This window comes from Sorex fumeus, unplaced genomic scaffold, assembly GCF_029834395.1.
Source record: "Sorex fumeus unplaced genomic scaffold, SorFum_2.1 ptg000002l, whole genome shotgun sequence".
Classification (NCBI taxonomy): domain Eukaryota; kingdom Metazoa; phylum Chordata; class Mammalia; order Eulipotyphla; family Soricidae; genus Sorex; species Sorex fumeus.
Window position 1 is genome coordinate 50,057,411 of NW_026606059.1, and position 24,615 is coordinate 50,082,025.

General features: G+C 40.8%; 1 protein-coding gene and 1 non-coding gene across 5 annotated transcripts in view; both read left to right on the forward strand.

Annotated features, from left to right (window-relative positions):
* The window catches only part of ASAP1 (ArfGAP with SH3 domain, ankyrin repeat and PH domain 1), a 391,490-nt gene that overhangs the window by 256,787 nt on the left and 110,088 nt on the right, over positions 1-24,615 (forward strand). For all 4 annotated transcript variants that reach the window (XM_056107587.1, XM_056107666.1, XM_056107767.1 and 1 more), the window contains 3 exons: positions 4,747-4,892; positions 22,147-22,221; positions 22,636-22,685. In XM_056107587.1, the coding sequence (XP_055963562.1) occupies positions 4,747-4,892; positions 22,147-22,221; positions 22,636-22,685 (271 nt within the window). The remainder of the gene's footprint in view (positions 1-4,746; positions 4,893-22,146; positions 22,222-22,635; positions 22,686-24,615) is intronic.
* LOC130023478 (U2 spliceosomal RNA) lies at positions 552-745 on the forward strand. Its single transcript, XR_008792475.1, has one exon. It is a non-coding gene; the product is annotated as a U2 spliceosomal RNA (small nuclear RNA).

Sequence of the window (24,615 nt, forward strand, 5' to 3'; positions counted from 1 at the left end):
AGTAAAAATCTGGAAACAGCTTTATTCTGCTTCCTAAAATGTCTTCATCTGGCCATTTTCCATCCCTTCAGTTCTTCATTAAGTGGAATTCCCCTGAAATTGCTCCCCACATCATGTCCCGATTTCCCCTTCCTCTAACCCTTGAGTTTGCGTTCCATTGAAATTGCTCCCTATACCCTGTAATGTGCTCCTCCCTGCTGTGCTGTTTGCTCTCGTCCACCAGAATCTCATCTCCTCCTCACCCTCTCTGTGCCTATTGAGAACCTGATTAGTAAACCCTGAATTTTATACAGAGGATGTGTGTGATTATATAATCTTTCTAAATTGAATTGCCAGTGTTAGATTTTTTTTTTTTGGTGCAGTATGTTAAAAAAAAACTGAAAATTTGAGACATATGTTCCAGAGCTATTTGATATTAAATACATCTTTCTGTATTATAACTAGTCACAGACCTAGAGATACTTTTTTAAGGATGTGTCACATGCCAGGCACTATTCTAAGTACCTTCACCTTACATCCCCGTCATTTATACTCTCAAAAGGATTAGAAGCATTACTTCTCAGCCTTTTGGCTAAGATCAAGTGTAGTATCTGTTCTTTTCTGTTTAATATTTGATACCCACTCGGCTCCCTCTGCTCAGGGACAACAGATTAAATGGAATTTTGGAGCAGGGGGGGTGGACTAAGTATCTTGCTCAACCACAGTACACATTGACCTGGTATTGCTAAGTGTTGAATTTCCCTCTGGGAAGTTTGAAAGTGACAACAAAAACAGATTACAGTCTTTCTTTGTTCACAAGCTGTTCTTTGTCTGGGGGTGTGGAATTGGGCTAGGTGCTAGCACAATGCACAGGTCTTAATCCTGGTTCTGTGCTCAGGGATCCTTCAGGCTATATGGTGCTGGGGATTAAACTAGGATCCACCACATGCAAGGCAGGCACCTTAAACATTGTACTATCTCTTTTACCCGTTGACTATTAAAATGTTTCTAACAAAGAGAAATTTCATATGTATGTATAAGCAGAGACATAATTATAACCTGAGACTGTATCATCATTTAGTTCTAAAATTTGTGAAGTGTACTGGATCCATAATTTAGCCTATATTTACATAGCCACTCTACCTCCTACCTCCCTCGCTTCACATTTTATTTCCATGGCAGAATTCTAATGAGGGTTGAATAAGATACATTAAAAAGCAGTTGGTGCACTCACTTGTGAAATATAAAGTAACAGAACAGGAGACTAACACCCAAGTATAGTAGAGATAAGGATCAGGAGGATTGCTCCATAGTTTGGAAGCCTGCCTCACATGCTGGGGGAAAAGGCAGCTCAGATAGGGAAGGGACCATCAAGTAAAGGATGCTTTGAGGGCCCACTCAGGATGGGAAATGTGTGCTGAAAATATAAACTATAGACTGAACATGATAGCCACTTATTACCTGATGGCCACAACACCCCAAAGGAGAGAGAGAGTAAAAGGAAATGCACCTGCCGCAGAGGTGGGGGGAGGGGGTGGATACTGGGAATATTCGCTGCGGTTAATGGGCACTGGTGGAGGGATGGGTGCTCAATCATTGTATGACTGAAACATAAGCACGAAAGTTCATAAGTCTGTAACTGTACCTCACGGTGATTCATTAATAAAAGAGTTAATAAATGAATAAATAAAAATAAAAAGCAGTTGAGTCAAGAAGTTTCTCATCCAATTCCATTATTCCCTCTGTGACCCATCTCTGCCTTAGTTTCGTTCATCTGAGTTTTGGATGAGTCTCTTCTCTGAAACATTCCAAATTTAGATAAACCTATGGAGAGCAGAAAGAGATTTGAGTAGAGGGATTAGAATATGGGAGAGAAAAAGGATTCTGTAATATTTTATTTCTTAGAAGTAGGGCACATAGGTATTCTGTTTATAAGAGGGTTTTGATACACTTGGTTTGAAATATTTTGTAATTTAAGGAAATAAACAAAAGACCTGTGTATTTATGTTTACCACTGAGACCCTTCCCTGAAATGTGGCTGAAATAAACCATTAACTGAATTTCTTATTTTCCTGGCTACTCACAGCAAAAAGGATGTCAGGGAGGTGGATTCTCAGGGATGAGATGAGACTCTGGCTCAGACAGATGATACAGGCACAGCTCCAGAGCATGAGAGATCAAACATGTGCATCCTGTCTAGTTGAGGAGGTTTGGTCTTTTGTGTTTTTCTGTGCTGTTTCTCTGAGTGAACTTGGGCAGTCACCAGAACTGAGTTTTATCTTTTTTTTTTTTGATGCCTCAACCTGAAATGCTGACATCCACTGTAGGGATCATATTTTTTTTTCTTTTTGTTTTTTGGGTCACATCTGGCGATGCACAGGCATTACTCCTGGCTCATGCACTTAGGAATTACTCCTGGTTGTGCTCAGGGAACCATGTGGGATGCTGGGAATCGAACCCGGGTCAGCCGCATGTAAAGCCCTTCCCGCTGTGCTATCGCTCCAGCCCCATCATAAATTTTTAATGTAATGCTGGTCCAGAGGTTCTAAACCTCATCTTCTTTCAGTGGACTGCAGTGACACTTGTTTTTCTTGGTTTTTTTTTTTTTTAGTTCCTTCCTGGGACGTTTCCCAGTCCAGGCGTATGTCCTGTTGTTTTAGTATCATTGCAGTTACTTAAGGGTGTGCTTGAGAGTCAGATATTTTAAGATTTGTTGCAATTCTTTAACAGCCTACAAGATTTAAGAGGGAATGTTTTTATTCCTGAAACGGAAATCTGAGTTAACAAATAATTTACTGAGCCTCCGTTTTATAACACCCTACTTGTTGGAAAAAACAGTAGCATTTATTGGGAGAGGATGCAAGGTCATGCAGAGGTAATCCCTGTCTCTGTTGGTCTGATGACTCCAGGAGATCTGTAATGATAGGATGTGTTGGAAAATACTGCAGAAGGGTAAAAGAATCACGAGCAAGGGAGGATTGTTGCAACTAAAGGGATGCCTGAGAAAGAAGAGGTTGTAGGGATTAAGCCTTTAAAGGTGAGCTTGGTACTCCTTCATTTGTTTCTTTAGAAAGTGGTTCGCATCTATTTACTACCACCTTACAAATCATTATTCCTTATATTTCATTGCAGAGATAGAGAGAGGTAAAGAGTTGACCAGAGACCTCTAAAATACTTCTATGTGAAAATGGTACCAGAGTCCTCCTTTTCTATTTTCTTCCTCTGTGCAATTCTCGTTCTATGCTTTTCCTCTTCAGGGATGTGGGGGTGTGTAGTGCTCCTTTCCGCAAGTCTGCCAGGGTTGGGAACCTTCATATTCATAATGAGTCACAAGTTCTGGTGCACAATTTAACAGGGTTACCCTGAGTACTTTGTTGATAATAGACTGTAGAGGAGCAAGAACTGCAACAGAGACTATTGTAGGAAGTCTTTGCAGTCATCACGCAAGAGGTAATGTTGCATACAGTTGATAGCAATGGAGATGGCAAGAAGTTGTTAGATACAGTTAGATACAGGATATGTTGTAAAGATGGAGGTAACAGAATTTGCTCATGGATTGCGTATTGGGTGTAAGGGAAAAAAAAAAAAAAACAAGGGTGGCTTGATTGATTCCAGCCTGACCAATTATAAAAAGATGCTTGTCTTTTATCTTTTAACTGAGTCTGGATACTGCAGGGGAAAGTGGGCTTGGAGGTTGAACATCAGGGTTTGTGTTTTTAGCAGGTAAGGTAGCTCATGGTTATTGAACATCCATGTGTGGAGATACTGAGTAGGGAGTTGATATACTTAAGACTATATTTTGGGGTGGTTTCAGGGCTGCTAATGACAGTTTGGGAATTGTCAGCTGATAGAAGTTAAAGATAGAAAACTAGTTGAAATCATTAGGGAGTAAAGGTCAGAGTGTGAGATCAACAATTTCCAACATGATGAGGTCTGGGAAATAAAGTTCTAGCCAGGAAAACGGAGAGAAACTGTTATTAGCTAAGAAGACCGCCAAGAGTGTTACGTGCTGCAATTCAAGTAAACAGTGTTTCATGGATGTGAGACCCAGTTATTATTTATAGAATATTTGCTCCACTGAGAAAATCTTGTTACTCTGTATGAGGAGCTCATGTTCACAGTTTTGTGTGGTAGATATTACTGTCATTTTCTAGATCAGACCATCTCAGCTCAGAGAAGAGCACATTTATTCACAAACCTTTTAGTAATACCTCTTATGTGTCAACTAGAATAGTAGAAATGGAAGTTTAACATATTAATAAGCTAGCTTAGATGCTTGAGCCAAGTTTCAAGTTTGGATCCGTTTAATCTATACCTGTGCGCTTGTTGCACCAGAAGGTTATATGAAGGGGGGAAAAATTTACAGATGTTACTTCTCAGATTTGGGGCATAGGCCAAAAAAGAATTATGATCGTTTGCAGAGAGAAATTAAAGCACTTGGAATTTTGCTTGGTATGCCAGGATTGATTTGCTAAGAAAATTTTCCTGACAATCATGATTTCTTTATTTCTTGAAAATATAATGTTCATTTAATCCATCAACCTATTGGGAGTTTCGATTAATTGAAATTTGTGAACTAAGTGCATATGAGAGACAAAAGGCAGGAACCTGATAGGGTGAGAATATCTGGTGTTCTGCTAACCACCACTGGACAAGATCAATTAATAGTTAATTAGTTTCTGTTTGTCTTTCCTTTTGAAATATCTAGTCATCAATCAATGTTCAAAATAACTGAAATAATAAAAGACTCTTTTTGTTCCTTTTTAGATCATGTGCAAAATGAAGAAAACTATGCACAAGTTCTTGATAAGTTTGGGAGTAATTTTTTAAGTCGAGACAACCCAGATCTTGGCACTGCTTTTGTCAAGTTTTCAACTCTTACAAAGGAATTGTCCACACTGCTGAAAAATCTGGTAAGTCATTTTATGTATCAGTTTTCAAAACCTTAACCTGACCAAAATATTATGTCATAAAAGAACAGTGATATAATCCTCTCCCAAACTCTCAGTCCTTGGCATGGAAAATAAGCCAAAAAGTTGATTTAGTCATAGTTAAGGACTCAATTTAAAGAAAATGCCATTGTAAAATGCATAGAATTTATACCTAGGCTATCTGTATGCGTACCTAGTCAAAAAAAACTTGACTCTTAGGAGAATCTTGATAGCCTGAATTCTCTTCCACATTCTTTGTCTATTCTTGTTTTAGATAATGTTTGTGTTTTTTAATTAGTTGAAGGAGTGGTGATCATTTCTATCGATGTATAAAATTGGACTATTCAAACTGTGTTTCACTCAATTTACGATGATCATGCATTTTAACCCCTAATTTCGAAATAATTAACCTCCCTCGATTCCCCAAATTAATCTTTCACCAAGAAAAATTTTTGAGTTTTAGGAAATCTGTGGTTTTATAAGCAGAGGACAGGAAGAGTTTCTAAATATTTGGGACCCAAAAGGGTGGGGAGAGGGAGAGAAAGAAATAGAGGAAAGAAGGGAAAGAGGAAAAGCGCCTGCCATAGAGACAAGATGGAGAGAGAAGATGGGCGGAAGGGAAACTGGGACATTGGTAGTGGGAAATGTACACTGTTAAAGGAATGGGTATTTGAACATTATATAACTGAAACCCAATCATGATCAATTTTACCTCATGAACAACACAGTGCATCTCACTGTGATTCCATTAAAAATAAATAATGAAAATTAATAAAATTAATAAAACCAATAGTTGAGCCCGCAGAGATGGGACCTAGTGACACTTAGCCTGGGAAACTGAGCTATCTGGGTTGCAGATATTTTCCCGGCAGAGATGTCTGGGCCATCTGGTACCTTTCCCATCACCACCACTACCCCTCACCCTGCTACGTTGTGTTCAGCCTGAGAAAGGCTCCTCTGTGTAACCTGATGATGCACTTCTTGTGAATTGATGCCATCAAGTTTCTTTCCCCCTCTTCCCAACAGAGGGATGCAGAGAGGTCAAAAAGTGACAAAGTGCCAAAGGACACATTTCACTGCGTACTTGAGACACATCACTTTTTACCAAATAAAACAAAAGAAAAACCCTCATAAAATCTCTAACAGTAATTATACAGTGGAACCACAGAGCATTTTTTTAGGTTTTGATTTTAGTTTTTTCTTTCTCTTTTGTTCGAATATTTGTTGTTATTGTGTTTGGCATATCGAATACGTCACGGGGAGCTTGCCAGGCTCTGCCGTGCAGGCGAGATACTCTCAGTAGCTTGCCGGGCTCTCCGAGAGGGGCGGAGGAATCGAACTCGGGTCGGCCATGTTGGCTGCGTGCAAGGCAAACGCCCTACCAGTGTGCTATCGCTCCAGCCCTTTACTTTACTTTTACTTTACTTTCTCTTTTGTTCATATTGTTTTACTTTTATTTGCTCATTTTTTTCTTTTTTAATAATGGTATTCTTAATTCCTCAGAGGCTTCCTGGAAAAGAAGAACTTATTTCTCGCTTTTTCTCTTACCCCAATCTCTCTGTAATACTCTCCTCTCCTCTAAGGATTCCCAGTTCAAACTTACAAGGTCATTCACTCACAGTTCATCTAGGCTTACAGGAGAACCTTGTTGCCACAGATCTACTCCACACTAGTGTTTGTTCATGACTAGCTTGTGGATTTGCTCTCTTGTAAACATGAGAACTTCCTTCCTATAGTATGTTAACTTGAATCTTTGGCCAGCCAGAATTTTCTTGTTATTTTCTCACAGTAGTTACACATGTGTATTTGTATCTGTCTTCCTGACAATTTCGTTTCAGTTTAATTGAGTCACTTTATGCCATTGGGTTTGTCTTACACAGTCACAACTAATCTAAAATAAATAAATAAATGTAAAAGAATATAAGCATATCCAGTTTTCAAGGCTTGAGAAAAATAGGCTTTTTCCAAAACTGTCCCCAGAACCAATGTTAATAGCTTCCATTGTATGCCTAAAACTCAACTATGAATAACTTCATAAATCGCAGTACCTTTGACTTAAAATTTTTTTAGAAATTAAATTTAAAAAGAGAAATGAGCATCGAACTCTTAAGTGTTCTCGCACTTGGGGGTTCCGTGACAAATACATGATATTTCTTCGATTATTTAAATCTCTTCATCTCCCTCTGATGCCGCCCGCCTTTCTGCTGCTGGCCCAGTTCAAAGGGTGGGTGGTGGGAGGGGAGGAAGTGAAACAAGTCTCTGACAATTCACTTTGGTCATCACGGGTGAAGGACTTGCTCAGGGAGGAAGTTCTGATTTCCCTGAGGTAGGCGTTTTCATAGGGATATGTTGCTAACCTCTAGTTTCCAGGAGACTTAAGTCAAGAGTCATCACTTCTACACTTCCTGGAATTCATTTCCACCCCTGCCCGCCCTGTCCACCCCTCCCTCTCTGTGTGTTATGTGTCCTCCACACCAATGAGTGGCCACTCAGGCATCTTTCACTTACTCACCGCCGTACTGTGCCCTCTCTGGATTGTCATCTGACAACTTCATACTTTTCGTTTTTACCTTTGGTTCAGATAAGGATTGAATATGTTCTGGCATATTATGTCAGTCACCTAAGGGAGACTGGAAACCCGGACATTCTGGCTCTGAATGCTTTGTCTTCACCATCCTGCTTTCTGCAGCTCTGGTTTCGAACTAGAACTGCTACTCTGTGTTTTCCTAAACAAACCCCAGGTTGCAGACCTCTTTCTTCCATGTCTGTTTCTCATAAGTGAAGCCTGAGAAAATTCTAAAAGAAACTTCTGGGTGGAGCTGAAGCGATGGCACAGTGAATAGGGTATTTGCCTTGCACGTGGCCAACCCGGGTTCGATTCCCAGTTTTCCATATGGTCCCCCAAGCACCACCAGGAGTAATTCCTGAGTGCATCATTGGGTGTGACCCAAAAAAAGCCAAAAAAAATTGATGGGAAACACTTTAAGGAAATTCATTTAAGGAAAAAAAAAATTAAGTATTCCTTACCCCTGGGGCTGGAGTGATAGCACAAGTATTCCTTACCCCTGGGGCTGGAGTGATAGCACAGGGGTAGGGCATCTGCCTTACACGCGGCCAACATGGCCGACCCGAGTTCGATTCCTCCGCCCCTCTCGGAGAGCCCGGCAAGCGACCGAGAGTATTCAATATGCCAGACACAGTAACAACAAAGTCTCCAATGGAGACGTTACTGGGCCCGCTCGAGCAAATCGACGATCAACGGGAGGGCCTTTATTTATTTATTTATTCCTTACCAAAGAAAGGGATGATATTCTTAATGAGGAAGCAAGTAGAAGAATCATTTGTACATAGGGGCTTATTAAGGGAACACTATTCTGCTGAATAAAAAGTCAGTCCCTGAGGCTGAAAAAAGAGTGCAGCAGGTAAGGTGTGCTTTGTACCTGGCCCACCTGAGTTCGATCGCTAGCATCCCCTATGAACCCCAAACACCACTAGGATTGACCCAAAAACAAACTAAAAAAATCTATATAACTTCAAACCAGGCCTACGTATTAGGAAGAAAGGGATTACTTTAAGAACCTTTTGAAATAATATTGCTATTCTTCATTACACCAAAACTTGGCAAGTGGTATTAAAATTTGTAACAGTATGATGGGGCTGGAGCAATAGTATAGTGGCTAAGGGCACTTGCCTTACACGATGCCAACCAGAATTAGATCCCCAGCACCTTATATGTTACCCTGAGCCCTGTGAGTGCAGAGCCAGGAATAATCCCTGAGCATCACAAAATGGGCCCATCTCACCCCCACTTCCCCAAAAATGATAAAATTTGTAGCAGTATGAATATGAAAGGATGACTTAAGGATTCGGAAGCTGTCAAGGGCTTGGTTAGCAACACAAGTTTTATCCTTTTTGGGGCATAGGGGGAACCACACCCAGTGAAGTATGCCTGAGAAATCCAAGTTTTCCAAACATTAATATTTTTTTCTGCAAGCTCTCCAGTATTATAATTTGCAGCTGAAACATTCATCTGTCTACCTTGCAGTGACAGATTTTTGTTTTAGGGGAAAAAAAAAGTCTGTTAAGTGCCCACGTCTCAGAACCACGCACGGAGCATCAGTCATTCTTTCAAGGGAAAAATAAAACAGGTGTTCTGCTAGAAATCTAACAAGCAAATCCAGTTAATTCAGCTTGCATCTAAAAAAACAATCAGATGTTTTTATCCCAAATTATAGTCATATTTTAACATGCCTTGGGGACACTTTACATAAATTCCTTAACTTACCCTCAGACGCCAGCAGTTAAAGTTGTCAAGGCAGATGTCAGAGCAGTGGAGAAATCAAATCAGCCCCTTAGTTATTGTCAAAACAGTTTTGACCTGAGACCTTGAGGGGTTACGGCCCATACCTGGAAAGAAGCACTTGATCCAGAAATCAAAGGTTTTGTTAGGATCCTGCCCCTGCCACAGCATACAGCATGAACTTCCTCCCAGGGAGAATGAGAACGTGTTCTCCTTACCAGCCCTACTGCTTGTATAAGGTTCAAATCATAGCACCACTTAGAACCACTGTAAACTGCAAAAGTCTCGAGTCACCCAGTGGATTATTACTATGTTAATGGACTTCATTTGTATTAATTTGATCATGGCATTAATTCCCACTTCAGGGAAGATTGCGTATTTTTTTTTCTTGCTATGAAAAGAAACCATTCTGGTTTGCGCTTTTTTTTTTCCACTCTGGAGAAGCCTGTGTTCTCTTTCGAATGTTTACCTCTTCCTTTCTCTTTCCTCACATCTTTCTACCTAAGTTTCAGTTAAAACGTTCTTGTTTGCTTGTTACACTCACACACACACACACACACACACACACACACACACACATTTCTAGCAAGGAAATTCTAGAAAACAAAGAAAAAAATGTAGTTTCTCTCTTATACTCCTCCTACCCCAAAATAAAATGATTTGGGTGGATTATCTTTTTCATATTCTTATTTGCATGTTTTTTTCCCTCGCAAACAGAATCTTAGGTTCTGAGCAACTTGGTGTATTTATGAGATGTCATTTAATGTTGACATTAGAGTGTAAGTACTTTCCAGAAGCTCATAGCCTGGGACTTTCCAAAGAGAACATGATGCTTTCCTCTTCCGTGACAGGTCAGCTCTTGTCTCCACTGTAGCCCCATCACCCTGCTATTCTGAGACAAATAAAACCGTTAAATGGACACTCCGGACCAGAGCTGCATTAAGACAGGGGACTTGCTTGTCCTGGGCACTACCTTAAATATATACAAGAATATCTGTGTCTTCTACTTTTGTGTTATTTCTATCACTAATTGGTTTTGGCACTTAAAAACAAGAAATTCCATCACAGAATAATTTTGTAGTGGGCAGAAAGATGATAGGGGGACATGAAACAGTGGTGAAGGGACTTGGACATTGGTGAGGGGTCTGGTATTGGAACATTATGTATGAAAATGTATCATTAGCCATATGGTGAATCGTGGTGCCTATAAAACAATGATATAAATGTAAATAATTTTTAAATCAGAATTTCAATTTGGGGGAGCATACCTGGCTCTCCTCAGGGCTTACTTCTGGCTCTGTGATCAGGGATCATTCCTAGTGAGCTTGGAGGACTGCATAGAGTGGTGGGCATCAAACTCAAGTCTACCTTGTACACGGCCAGTACCTTACCCATCCTACTATGTTTCTGGCCCTAAAATTTTAAAAATTTTTGAACTGTTAGTTGAGGTAATATGTTTACAGTAGTGTTAGTGTATAATTATAGTACCTCACCATCACCAAAGTGCCCATTAGCCTCCACTCGTAACAATAATTCTTAGTAAGATCACCACCCATTTGTGTTTTTCTACTTAAGATCTAAGCTATTCAGAATTACAGAGATGGAGAATGTGTCTATTGTTACCAGGGTTAAGAATGGATTATGAAGGCATAGCTCAAAGGGAGTTTCTCTGTGTTAATGGGAGTGTTTGCTGACTTATTGGTAGAGATGGTTGTACTAATTCGTACTTGTGGCAAAATACTGTAGAATGATAAACAAAGACATACAAAAACGAGTGCATGCAAAAACTGGTGAAATTCAAACGCTGTAAACTACTTCATTATCTGTGTCAAGGTTGATTTATTAATTGTATACTTCCTAGTTCCTGGAAAGCTGTACTCTCAGGAGTAACTGTTTGATTGTACAGCAGGGGCCTCATACTATATTTGCAACTTTTTGTGACTATAATTTTTTCAAAATGAAGAGTTTTTCTGTCATGTGTGGATATTGGCTCAGCGGTAGAGTGCTTGCCTTGAATGTGTGAAGCCCAAAGTTTGACCCCTGGAATCACTAGCGGGGAAAGTATAAACTTAAGAAATGGAAGTCTTGTTTAATATAAGTATTGTTATATAAAAAATCATGTTTACTATAAATTCAAATATCAAATTCTTATTTTTGATAGTCTTTCACACTTCAGATCTGGAATCCCACTTGCTTTACACTTTATTTGTTTTCTAAACAAATTTCTAATTTCTCCCTTTAGTTTAAGGCCTTTGCATGGGTACTATTTCCCTTTTGGGGAAGCAGTTAACTGTGTTTCCCTCAGAAGTGAATCTAGTTGTTATGTTTGACTATGGGGAATGCTGCCTCTTAGTGGTGAGAAACCAGAGAGAGAGAGCATCATCTATTTTGTTGGTTATTCTTAGTACCTTTATGGGGAGGTTTTCAGTGCATTTATAAGAAGTACGTATCATAGTATTGATTCAGAGCACATGGTATTGTGCAGTAGTTTGTTGAGAGTAACATTTTTAAAAAAGAGAAATGCTCCTTTACCTATTGGTCTCTCTGAATTCATGCTTTCTTTAAAGATGCCTTCTTAATCAAAAGCCAGATCTAGACATAAATTACTTATTTTTCTGAATTAATAGGTTCTTCCATGCCTTCTCTCTTATTTTCCTTTACTTTGTGTTTTTGTAGATGATGTGTCAATGCATTTGATTTACAATGCAGCTTTTGTATAAAGAAGGAAATAAGTCAAGATCTTGGTTTTAATTGTTCTCAGTACTCAAGTCATTTAGTTTGTAATATTCTAATACTTTTCTGTTACTCAGTTAAATATCAGTTACCAAAATTAGGATGACGTTGAATCAGTCTCTCCTCTTCCTCTCTCCCTCTCAGTCTCCCTCTCCCTCCTCTTCTCCCCTCCCATCCTCTTCTTCCCCCTCTCCCTTTCCCTTCCCTTCTCTCTCCCCCTACATCTCTCACCCCCATCCTCTTCCCTGCCCCTTAGCCTTAGGAAAGAAAGAAAACAGTAAAGTCTGCTCTAACGCTCCTAGGGTCTAGCCATTCTTTCCCTATGGTACTGGCAGAGATTAAGGAGTTAGCCAGGAGTTGTATTCATTTGATTGCCAAACTGCAGAATGGAACCAGAAAGGAGGATTGAAACATATTTTCAGTGGACAGAGGGAAGGCATTTAAACCATCCTTTCCAAATCCCCAGTGTAAAGAGTTTGAAAGAATGTCTGTAAGATCTCTTTTTGGAATCGTTGGAGATGCCCAGAATGCTTCTAGTCCAGCCAGGCATCTGCCCTGGCTTCTCTTCCATGAACCTTTGGACAGCTCTTACAGCTACACTGAAATCCTGAGTCTCCTTTCCAGTTCATTATGACAGTTATTGCTTCAGAGCTGTGGTAGCAAAACAAATTTTTTTCCAGCTGTATAGCATTTCCTGTTTACAATCTCTGACAGGTAGCACATTTTTTGTTTGGATTAAGGATTGTTTTTTTCCTAATTTTTCTTCTTTCCCCCAAAATGAGACTAACTGAAAATGTGTAGTCTGGAACTGGGTTTAGAGCAAGTAAATTATTCCTCAAGATCTTTGAAAGATACGTGGAAAGCCATAAATATGCTCAACAGTTGATGGATGGCACTGCCCCCCTGGCTTACATAATACATGGGAAAGCCTCTTTTGCCAAATTGTCATCCATAATTGGGAAAATTTTAGCATCTGATCTGCAACACATCTCTGTCAGAACATGACCTGACTTGTTTCATCGCCAAGTAATATTGTAGGCCATATCATAAAATAAGATCTCTCCCGTTGAGTGGGAAGGTGAGTAGATTTTCTTCTTCCATTAAAAACAGAACACGTGTACTGTAAAACTGTCGTGGGTCCTGCGGGGGTGACTCAGTGGCAGAGAGATGACTCTGCAAGCCCAGTCTTTAGCTGCACTGCAGCAATGTGTGTGAGCACCCCAGTCCTGTGTGCACCCCCAGATCCTGCAAGGCCAACAGCAAAAAGAAGAGAGAACTAAAAAACAAGACATTTTTAAATAAGAAAATAAAGATCATTTCACTATTCTATCAATGTTAATATATTCTTCAAAACAGTTTTGTGCATTTTTATACTCAGACACTGATAAATTACAGTGTTAATCATGTGTTATCCCACTTGGAACAGACTCATAGAAGAGTGTTTTGATGCTATAAGAGACATGTTTTAGACCTGTGTTTCTTGGAGAGGGAGGAAAAAATGATCAGTGAAAGAAACTGATCTCACCAAGTTGCCAGGAAGAATTTCTTCAGTTATGAAAGGACTTGGCTGGAGCGATAGCACATACAAAACATATGTGTATGTATGTTTGTATAGGTAAATCCGTACTATCTCATCTAAAATTTGGGGCTACATGTTTCAAAATTGAGGCCCGAAACAATACAGGGCATAGGGTATTTGCCTCACAAGTGGTTGGTGCGATTCAATCCTTGACACCTCATATGGTCTCCTGAGCCCCACCAGGAGTGAGTCCTGAGGGCTGAGCCAGGTATACACCTTGGGCATCACCAAGTGTGGCCTAAAATGAAAAAAAAGTTTCAAAATTCAGAATTTTACAGATAGCAGAAAGGCAGTAAGGTATTTATGCCATATATTATATAACAGGCCTCAGTGACTTCTCAAGCAGGTCCTCATAATTAAGCCCAGTTTCTTTCTGCAGCAAAATTGTGAATATTTATTTGAAGTGATAATAAATAGGGTTTCTGAGACATCCCCCCTGAGAATCTTCAAATTGAAGTCAGAGCTTACCGCCAGAGGAATTGAGGTTAGATCAGATCAGATTAACCCAATGAGTTAAAACAACCTCATGTTATACAACTATTTTGAAAATTCCTCCTCCTCCTCCTCCAATTTCTCCTCCTCCCTCCCTCCCCCCTCCTCCTCATCCCCTCCCCCCCCCCCCCGCCTCATCCTATCCCGTCCTTCTCATCCTCTTCCTTCTCCTCCTTCTCCTCCTTCCCCGCCCCCTTCTTATTCCAAATAAAATTTCAAATCACTCTAACAGGCTAGCTCTTCTTTTACTATATGACTGATTATAAAGGATTTGAATTTTATCTTCATTCATCTCAGCTGTGTCTTGTCTTCGATAGATGCAATATATAGAAATTGTGATACTTCCCGGCTACATTGTAAAATGATCTCCCTTTCTTTTGGCTTCTTCTGAAGATTTACATTACCATGTTTTAAATAGAAGGTTCAAATAATGCATTTTAAATAGGATTGAGTTTTCATCTTATAAATGTTGCATGAGGTGAATAAGCCATTGAAAATTTGTGTAGGTATGTGTTAATCATGTGTTATCCCACTTGGAACAGACTCATAGAAGACTATTTGATGCTATAAGAGACATGTTTTAGACCTGTGTTTTTTAGAGAGGGAGGAAGAAAGGATCAGTGAAAGAAACTGATCTCACCATGTTGCCAGGAAGAATTTCTTCAGTCATGAAAGGACTTGGCTGGAACGACAGCACAACGGTAGGGCTTTTGCCTTGTGCGCAGCTGGCCTGGCTGAGCCAGGTTTGATTCCTCCACCCGTCTCGGAGAGCCCGGCAAGCTACTAAGAGTATCTCACCCGCACGGCAGAGCCTGGCAAGCCACCCATGACATATTCAATATGCCAAACACAGTAACAACAAGTCTCACAATGGAGGCGTTACTGGGCCCGCTCCAGCAAATCGATGAACAATGGGAGGACCGTGCTTATGAAAGGACTCAATGTGGAGGAGAAAGTTTCAGACTGGTGCCTAAATACTTTAAGATGTCCGTGCTTATTCCTGGAGGGGATCAGGGGACCATATGTGTTATCAGGGATCAAACCCACGTTATCTTCATGGGGGACAGGTGCTCTCCCTGCTGTGTTCTCTCCTCGCCCTTACCTTCTTAACCCATTTAAAAACCTTATATTGTGTGATTAGGTTTGGGACATATTTCTAACGTGTTTGCAAGTGGTGGGGATACCATGGGGAAGTACTAGTATAAATTGTCATTCTAAACAGAGACAGTTGCCTACTATTGCAGCAAAACTGTGACTTTTCTCTTTCAGATTCACTATTGAGTCCAGTTTACATTTAGACTTCACGCCGTCTGCTCTGTGTTTTGTCTTAATCAGTCAAATACTGAAATGAGAACTAGGCTGATGGTTGACTCTATCGCCCTCTTGTGGTTCTGTGCCATATTTCTTTTTAATAACTATAAATGCAAAAGCAATACCAATTCATACTAAGTTGAAAGACCAAGATAAAAATTCAGTAACCTTATAACCTATAGTCTATATATTTTATATATCTGTATGTATATAAACATTATATCTACATATCTCTGTACACAGACCTGTATAGAGACACGAATATTCTGTATAGCTATCAATTCTTTCCATCTTTCTTTTCCATCTTTCAATTCTTTTCCTATTTATATACTCATCCTTTTTCTTGAATGTATTTTTTCATCATATATTTGTTTAAACTTGGGCATATACTGCAATTATGTTTTGTGACCCAGTTTTTCACTTAATTATATATGTGTATATATATATATACGCATATATACATAGTTTCCTGTTACAGTCTAAGAATCTTTGCTTAAAAACAGACACCCTACCAAAGCAGAGCTTCCCTGCGGGACTTGAGAGGCCGAGGTGCTGTGCACAACATTTCTTGCAGTAGTCTAGAACAGCACTCTTTGACCACCAGACTGTAGCTGTAAAGGGCTGGAAATCACTACTCCACAACCTTGTTCGAACTACCAATCTGTGGGCCTGTGTGCAGAATAGGTACTGGTCCAAAGGTGTAGACCAATTGAAGAACGTTGGTTTAGATGGTCCAACATATGCACCATCAATTTTACTGATCTACCCTCCTATTTTGAATTTCCTTTATTCACTTTTTTTTATGTTTACAACAATAGTTGGGAACAACTTTTGAAATTGCCTCACGTATTATTCAGGTCCTGGCCCGAATAATCTTGTTGCATGAATTCAGCTTTGAATACTTTTATTTCCCCTTCACTGATGGGTCAGTTGGGAAATGGAGAGAAACTGCCAAATCCTTGACACTCAATGTCAGTCCATCCACCGGGTCAATGAAAAAGCTCATTTTCTTGAGATTTCAGATTTTTCAAAAGATTGCATTTATGTCATGCCAGAAGTTTTAGTGTGAACATTGTGATTATAGCAAAAATATTAGGATTTTGATAAGAATTATGCATAGACCCTTCTCACACCTTAGCATTTGCTAGTCTTTGTTTATGCGTTGGTAGGACATTAGGTCTTACCTTTCAGCTTCCTTTCAGTTGCACCTTAGCTCTGGAGCTGTTCTCCCAAGTTAATCTGAATTTGTTTTTATTCTGTTCAGTTTTATCTCAGTTGCACGTATTAAGCTGTCTGAGTATTATAACTGGAAGGGTCTTTAGACAGCTTATCAATAACAAAAAGAGAATGACTGACTAAATTCATGCAGGTGAGTTCTGTTGTCAGACTAGAGCCTGGCAACTACTCAGTGTTGTCTGCTATGCCCAACCCTTTTCCCAATCCACCCCCACCCCAAGCCCCATCTTTGTCTTCCGTTTCAATTCAGAGAACTCTAGGAAAACCAAAACTCACGCAAGTTCTATAACAACCATAAGGCTCAGAGCAGTTTTCTTGGAGAAGAACCGTTTGTTTACTCTTTCACTCAGTTGGCAAGCATTTTGTATTGGTCTGTATTTGTGTACACTGTGCTAAGAGTTTGACAACTCAGCAGTGGGCAACACTGGCACAGATGTTGCCCATCAAGAAGCTTTGCTGTGAACAGCAAAGAAACAAGTGATTGTAAAATGCAGCGGTCCCTAAAAGTGAGTCTCTTCCACCTGGTTGAGAACAACGGGAGAATGCGGAGGAGACCAATTCACAATGCTCAGGGCCTCACTCAGGAATTGGTGTGGAGACTTTTGCCCATAGAAAACATAATAGTGTCCCAGACAAACCAGTAAAACCTATACTAAATGAGGAGACAGCTCACTGTTTAAGAAACTTGAAAAGATTTGCCTGGTTAAGAATAGTGGGTGGGGCTGGAGCAATAGCACACTGAGTAGGGCGTTGGCCAACCCAGGTTTGATTCTCAGCATCCCATATGGTCCCCGAGCACCACCAGGAGTAATTCCTGAGCTCAGAGCCAGGTGTAACCCCCTCTGTATGACCCAAAAGCAAAAACAAACAAACAAAAAGAATAGTGGGCAAAGGTGGTAGAAATGGTTAGAGGGGCTTAAGGCAGTTGTCAGGGCCAGATTTAAATGACAAGATCACTTAGGAATCTTTTAGGAGATCCCTCCCATACTTCGGGAGCTTCTCTGCCTTTCCCTTTGCTTTCATAAAGTTTTTTCTGAAAAAAAAATTTAAAAATTAGAAAGTTGGATTTGAATCTAGGGTCTTGGAAAGCTGTTGTTGTTTTAATTCAAGAGAGCAATTTGATCTGATAATACTTAATTATTTTACTGTTTTGTGGGTGGGGTCACTGCTAGCAGTGCTGGGAAGTCAAGCCAAGTCAAGAGCTTGCTCCATGCCTTGAACCAACTCTCTAGATTCTGATCTCATAATTCTTTCAAAGATCACTCTCACATGACACAGAAATGGTGCATGACCTTTGGGATCTGTAAAAACCTTCATTGGTAGCCTGGCCACCTCTTCTATCCACTGTTTGACCTCTCTTAACTTCAAGATCCTTTAGACAAAATTTTCATGAATGGTCACTTTAGAGAAAGGGTTAAATACATATGGACTACCTTTATAACCTAATTCCTCTCCTCATCCCACCTAGATTAGGATCATATACTATATCACTGTATCACTGTCATCCTGTTCATCGATTTCCTCGAGCAGGCACCAGTAATGTCTCCATTCGTCCTAGCCCTGAGATTTTAGCAGGTGCCACATTGGAGGCTCCTTCAGGGTCAGAGGAATGAAATCCACCATTGTTACTAGGCTTTGGCATATCGAATACACCACGGGGAGCTTGTCAGACTCTGCCGTGCAGGCAGGATATACTCAGTAGCCTGTCAGGTTCTCCAAGAGTGAGAACTAGACAATAAGTGGTCGTGCGGCCACAAATCTGACTGCGTGCTTCTGGGAACTGGGTTTTTATAGTCCCTTGGTCTTGGCCGTTGATGGGATAACACGGCGCCGGAGGCAGTTGGTGGGTGTAATGCTTAGCTACTGGAAGATGGGGGATCTGGGTGGAGGAGGCCCAGTCCCAATCTGAGAAGGCTTGGAGGTCTCAGCCCAGGGTCCCGCACATCTTGGTTCCTCTGCCGCTTCCTTCATGCGTGAGGCTCGTCCGAACATATGGAGAGTGGTCTTAAGCATGGCTGTGGTTAGTTTCGGAGGTCTTCAGCTTCCGGGACTCTGCTCGGGACAGGGAGGGGAAACTCAGCCCGCCCCCCTCCAAGGGGCCCTGGTGAGGACAGCCAGGTGCGGAGGCAGGAGACTCTGTGCTGTTCTCTTCCGGGAGCTGGGTTTTATAGTCCCTGGGTCTTGGCTGTTGATGGGATAACATGGCACCGGGAGCAGTTGGTGGGTATAACTGTCTAGCTACTGGAAGATGGGGGATCTGGGTGGAGGAGGCCCAGTCCTGATCCAGGAAGGCTTGGAGATCTCATACAAGGATCATGTACAAGATTAGTAAAATAGAATATTTTATTGTACCGTTTACATTTTGCAGAATGAGGAAAGGAAATTAAAACTATGAAGCTTACCAAAGGAGAGAGTGTGTGAAATAGAAAGGACACTTAGGATTGGAGACGTGGTACAACTGCTAGGATGCTTGCCTTGCACAGAGCCCACCAGGTTCAATATTCGGCACCCCATATGGTTTCCCCAAGCACCACCAGAAGTAATTTCTGAGTGCAGAGCCAGGAGTAAACTGAGCATCACTAGGTGTGGCCCCAAAACAAAAACAAACAAAAAAAGGGCATAGGTCCATCTATCCTGCCCCCTGCCCCTAAATATCTGTTTCAAGATTGAGATGATAACTCAAAGGATATAAAAGATTAGAAGCTCTATTTCAGGGCTGAAAAAAAAAATACCTTGTATGGTCAGTGCCCTAAATTTGATCTTCAGCATCACAAACCTTCCCTCGTCCAGCACCACCAGGCCCGAGTAGCCCCGTGGTTGGTCCTGCACACCAACCAACAGGCCTACCCAGCCTCGCCAATACCCCAGTGCTTCTAGGTTTCCCAAGCAATGCCGGGGAGGCCCCTGCTTTGTTTTATTTATTTATTATGACTTTTTTTTTTTTTTGCTTTTTTGGTCACACCCAGCATTGCGCAGGTGTTACTCCTGGCTCTGCACTTAGGAATTACTCCTGGTGGTGTTGGGGGACTGGATGGGGTTCCAGTAATCGAACCCGGGTCTGCTACAAGCAAGGCAAATGCCCTACCTACTATCATATCCCTCCAGCCTCAGCCCCTGGTTTGTTTTGTTCTGTTTTGTTTTGGTTTTTCATCTCTTTATTTTCTGAAGTGTTACAATTCTGTTTTTATTACAACTACTAAGAAGTAGAAAGAATTCTCAGAAGACCAACCTAGATACATTTTATTAAGAACTTGTGGCATGCCTGGCATTCTGCATGTACTGTACCCAGTGCCCTCATGACGCCACTTAACAGCTTATGGAGACGACTTACTGTTCTCACTTCATAGGCATAGAGACCAGGACTTGAAAGGGTGAAAGGGCATGGTGAAACCCAGACCTGACTGCGTGTAGATCACTGAATCATACAAGCACTGGGCATTCAGGCAGCTGTGAGGGGTGATTTGGTATAAATCCTTGAACATCGGGTGAGGTCGACATAAGATCTCTCATCTGTGTTGGATTTTATAAATGCTCCCAACAGAAGATCCTTGTTTCTCTCCATATAGTGGAGTTAAGTAAGTCAGTAATAGTTGCTAATAATTGTTTGCTCATGTAATAGAGCCTACCGTAGTCTTTCAAATGTCTCCATATCTGTAAGAAGACAGTACTATAAGCAGTTTATCGGCTTTGGGTTTGGTTCGGTTTGTGTTCTGACCCATCCGCCTCACTGCCTTGAATATGTTACAGAACTCTGTAGTGTTATCAAGACTAGCTAACAAAGCGGCAAAAGCAGGCAACCTACCACCTGCTCCAAAATGAGCCTTCTTCAATAGTCACTCCCCTTTGTTACCAGTTGAGCATGTGCAGGGAAACCCATTTTAAACAGTAAAGCGTACTGGTAAGATTAAAAGTTTCATCCAAAGTCACCCAGGACCAAGAGTACCCCTAGCCCTGGGGTTCTGGGCTCCTTCTGAGAATTGAGTTTTATCCCAGAAACAAGCCTGATGACAGGGCACCACCAGTTTTAAATAGCTTTAAAGTGGTGAATAACACTTTGGTTAAAAGACCGCTCTCTTAGGCCCTGAAGGAGTTAAAGAGGTAGCTCATTTGTACCAGGGAATCTTGGACTTCATTGGTGAGAGCCGGCCCCTTATTCTAATTGGATTTTTCAATATGCTGAGCAGCAAGTCAGCAGATTTGCGTGAACTTTTCAGCAAAACTCTTTTGTTGAGGAGAAAGAGAGCCCCAGAGGGCAGTGGGGAGAAAATGTCAGGATTGTTGCACAGTGGCCAACAACCTCATAGTGTGCATGTTCGTTTCTCCAGTTGATAGTGCGTGTGGGTTCTGCACAAGCCCAGTGGGGAAACCCAAAGATAGCATGTTGCAGTGTGAGCACCTCAGCTGCTCCCACATTTCTGCCTTTTGCAGTGACCTAGAGCGAAGTCTTCCTTTTAAGGAGCATAGGTTCTGGAGAGAAGCAATGGCTGATAAGTCAGCAAACAAATGAGCAGGATCATGTATGCTTATACCCATGGAGGAAAACTGCTCATCAGGTCTCCAAGAGCTGGGGTGATGGGGCCGGGGGGGGGGGTATGCCTAAGCATACTGTAAGAAATTAATGGGTGTTTTTATTTTTCCTCTCAAAACTAAGTATAGTTTACTAAGAAGGGTAGACTTTTAGCCATCTCCTGTCTTGGTTTTAGTATGAAATTGGTGTGCATATTGGCAGGGAATAGGCCTTTAGGACAAAGAAAGCAAACTAGTTTGCTTGGAAAAAATATATATATCTACCATACCTAAACACCGTTCCTAAAATAGCTTTTAATGTGCTGCTTGCCTAATAAGATGGGAAAGAGTGTGCTTCTTGAATCATGTATAGTGCTGATACTATTTCCACTTGAGTTATTACCAACTTCATCATTAGAGGAGGGGAGAGAGATTGGGAGTTGAGTTTCTGCCCTCAAGGAGCTTACATCCTGGTGGGGAAGAGTGTGAATACGTAATTATAGTAACACATAACATAGATGAATATAAAAGGAGGTGGTAAAATGCCAATTGTGTGGTTTCTTGCTCTGACAGAAGTAGTAGAAGCACATAAGATGTACCACTTCAGTAATGATTACAGTGAAAGTTCTAAAAATGATCTGAGAAATTAATTTGCTTATGTATATCTGTCACGATGACCACAATCACGACCATCCTGTTGTTCGTTGATTGCCTCGAGCAGGCCCCAGTAACGTCTCCTTTGTCCTAGCCCTGAGATTTTTTTTAAAAGTGCCATATTCAAGGCTCTTTCAGGGTTAGCAGATGGAGACCCATCATTATATGTACATGCTTTATAATGTAGTGGTTTAGTTGAACACTCAGAAGCCGTAAGCCTGGGTTCAGATCCTGGCTTTCTGCTCTCAGACTGTTGAGTGCAGGCAGATATACCATCTCAAAATGCCTTGTGGGTTAGGCGAGATGATGGCTACTAAAGCCAGTCCATAAAGCCAGGTGTGTGAAGAACATTCGTCAGCAGTGGATGATTTCATTGTCTTGTATTGATGTCTTTCTAACCTCCTCTTCTCTCCTCTCTGTTTCAGCTCCAAGGTCTGAGTCACAATGTGATTTTCACCTTGGATTCCTTGTTAAAAGGAGACCTAAAGGGAGTCAAAGGAGTAAGTATTCAGAAATTTTATTTTCTCTTTAACTTGAAAGAATTAGTATTTTAAGATATCTTAAGATCATAGCAGTCCTTGTATTTGAAATCTGAGCGTTTTAGCATTAAAAAAAAAACATTCTTAGAGAATCATCATTGGAAAAGATGTGTCACTCACATCCCATTATTCTCTGAGGAACAAGATGACACACTTTCAGGAAGCTTGATGGTGACTAAGTAGGGAGCAGAATCGTGTTGGAGCCTCTCTCAGGTTTCCCATGTGGAGGGAAAGGTGTGAAGTTTATGAACTTGTTTTGTGTAACGTCTCAAGTATACTTAGAAATGGAAGCATTTTACTGAAATGTTATTTCAGAATTATTTATTCGTCTTTAAGCTAAAGTACGTTCACCTTCAATCTCATTTTCTCTGTAAGGATCTTAAGAAGCCATTTGACAAAGCCTGGAAAGATTATGAGACAAAGTTGTAAGTATTTCTTTGTTGATTTTTTTCTTAATTATGGTCATTTCCTGAGAAAAAGAATTCCTGGAAGAACAGACTCCATAACTAATAACTTTCTGAGCAGTAAATTCCAATATATTTTCTTGTATGGACTAAGAGGTAGGTATGCTTACCTAACTTAAAAATGGTATCATGTCCCACGCTAGTTGTCTAGAGCAAGAAACATTTTTTATCAGACTATTTTGGCATGCATGGCTGATACTGTCACTTGTACATCTATGACTTTTACAACTTTTATTACTAGAGCAGATCATGAACATATCTATGTAGCACAGCAATGAGGAAATAGTATTTGTGCCATCTTTCTCCCAAAGGGTTCTGCATGTGTTATCTACTATCAGAAATATCAGTTTGAAATTTTAACTGTCTTCTTATAGATCACAGTGCTGAAGCTTAGAGAGGCTAAGATTTTGCTAGTAAGCTTCAAACTGGTGTTCACTTTGGTCTGTGTGTCCCCAACCTAGAGGAGTACAGCAGAGGCACAACAGACATACACCTACCTGGCTGGGTGACTGAGGGGGGTTGGGAAGACAGTGCTCATGAAGTGCTGGATAGGGACCTTGTTCATCTTCTGCACAATATTTGGAGTCTATGGGTGAGAAGAGAAATCTATATTTAAGACATTTAATAATCTTTTTTCTTTTTATGTTTTGGATCGCCATGAGATACATAGTTACAAAGCTGTTCATGATCGGATTTTAGTCATGTAATGTTCCAACCAGTGTACATTTCCTACCACCAGAGTCCCCAGTCTCCCTCCCTCCACTTCCCACCCACCTACCCTGTCTCTATGGCTGGCACTTTTCTTCTTTCTCTGTCTCTCTCTCCTTTAGGGCATTATGGTTTTCAGTGCAGGTACTGAGAGGTTATCATGTTTGTTCCTTTACCTACGTTCAACACGCAGTTCTTATCCAGAGTGATCATTTCCAACTACCGGTGTCATAGTGGTCCCTTCTTTATCCCACCAGCCTTCTCCCCCAGCACTTGACGCAGGCTTCCAACCATGGACCAATCCTCCTGGCCCTTGTTTCTATTGTCCTTGGGTATTAGGCTCATATTATGTTTTTCATATCCCACAAATGAGTGTAATCATTCTATGTCTGTTTCTGAGTTATTTCACTCAGCACGATCCTCTCCATATCCATCATAATAATAATCTTAAATATAAGGTTGGATAACTATAAATACAAAAGAATAAAAAGTATTTCCACAGTAATAAGAGCTGAGTGAAAACTCCAGCAAGAGAAAAAAAAAAAAAACAAGACTAAGCATTTTTCCCAAAAAACTATTTCTTAAGTGCATCAGTTTGAATTTATTGCCTTAGGAATGCTTTTGTTGGCTGTTACAAATGCAGTTGCGAACAAAAAGATTTCTTTATACGATAAACTGATGTAAATGAATGTTTCCGACCAATTTATTCCCATGTAGGAGAGTAAGTCAGAGGTGCCCACATTTTGAAAGCAGTACTGCCCTTCAAGGGTCACTGTTTGCAGTTGGAAGGATTAGAATGAAGTATTTAGAAAAATGAAGAAAGTAAAGGCCAAAGAGCTAGCTAGTTCAGGAATTGAGACACCTTCCTTTTTTCTTTTGCTTTTTGCTTTTTGGGTCACACCCAGCGATGCTCAGGGGTTACTCCTGGCTCTGCACTCAGGAATTATTCCTGGCAGTGCTTGGGGGACCATATGGGATGCCAGGGATTGAACCCAAGTTGGCCGTTTGCAGGGCAGATGCACTATCTGCTGTACTCTCTCTCCGGCCCCACCTACCTTTTTCATGTGTGATCCACTTTGATCTTTGGCACTGCATAGGATCCCCTGAGCCCCACTGGGAGTGATCCCTGAGTACTTGTTTTGGTTGAAAGCTGGGAGGTGCCTGACAATCAGTATTGTGAACA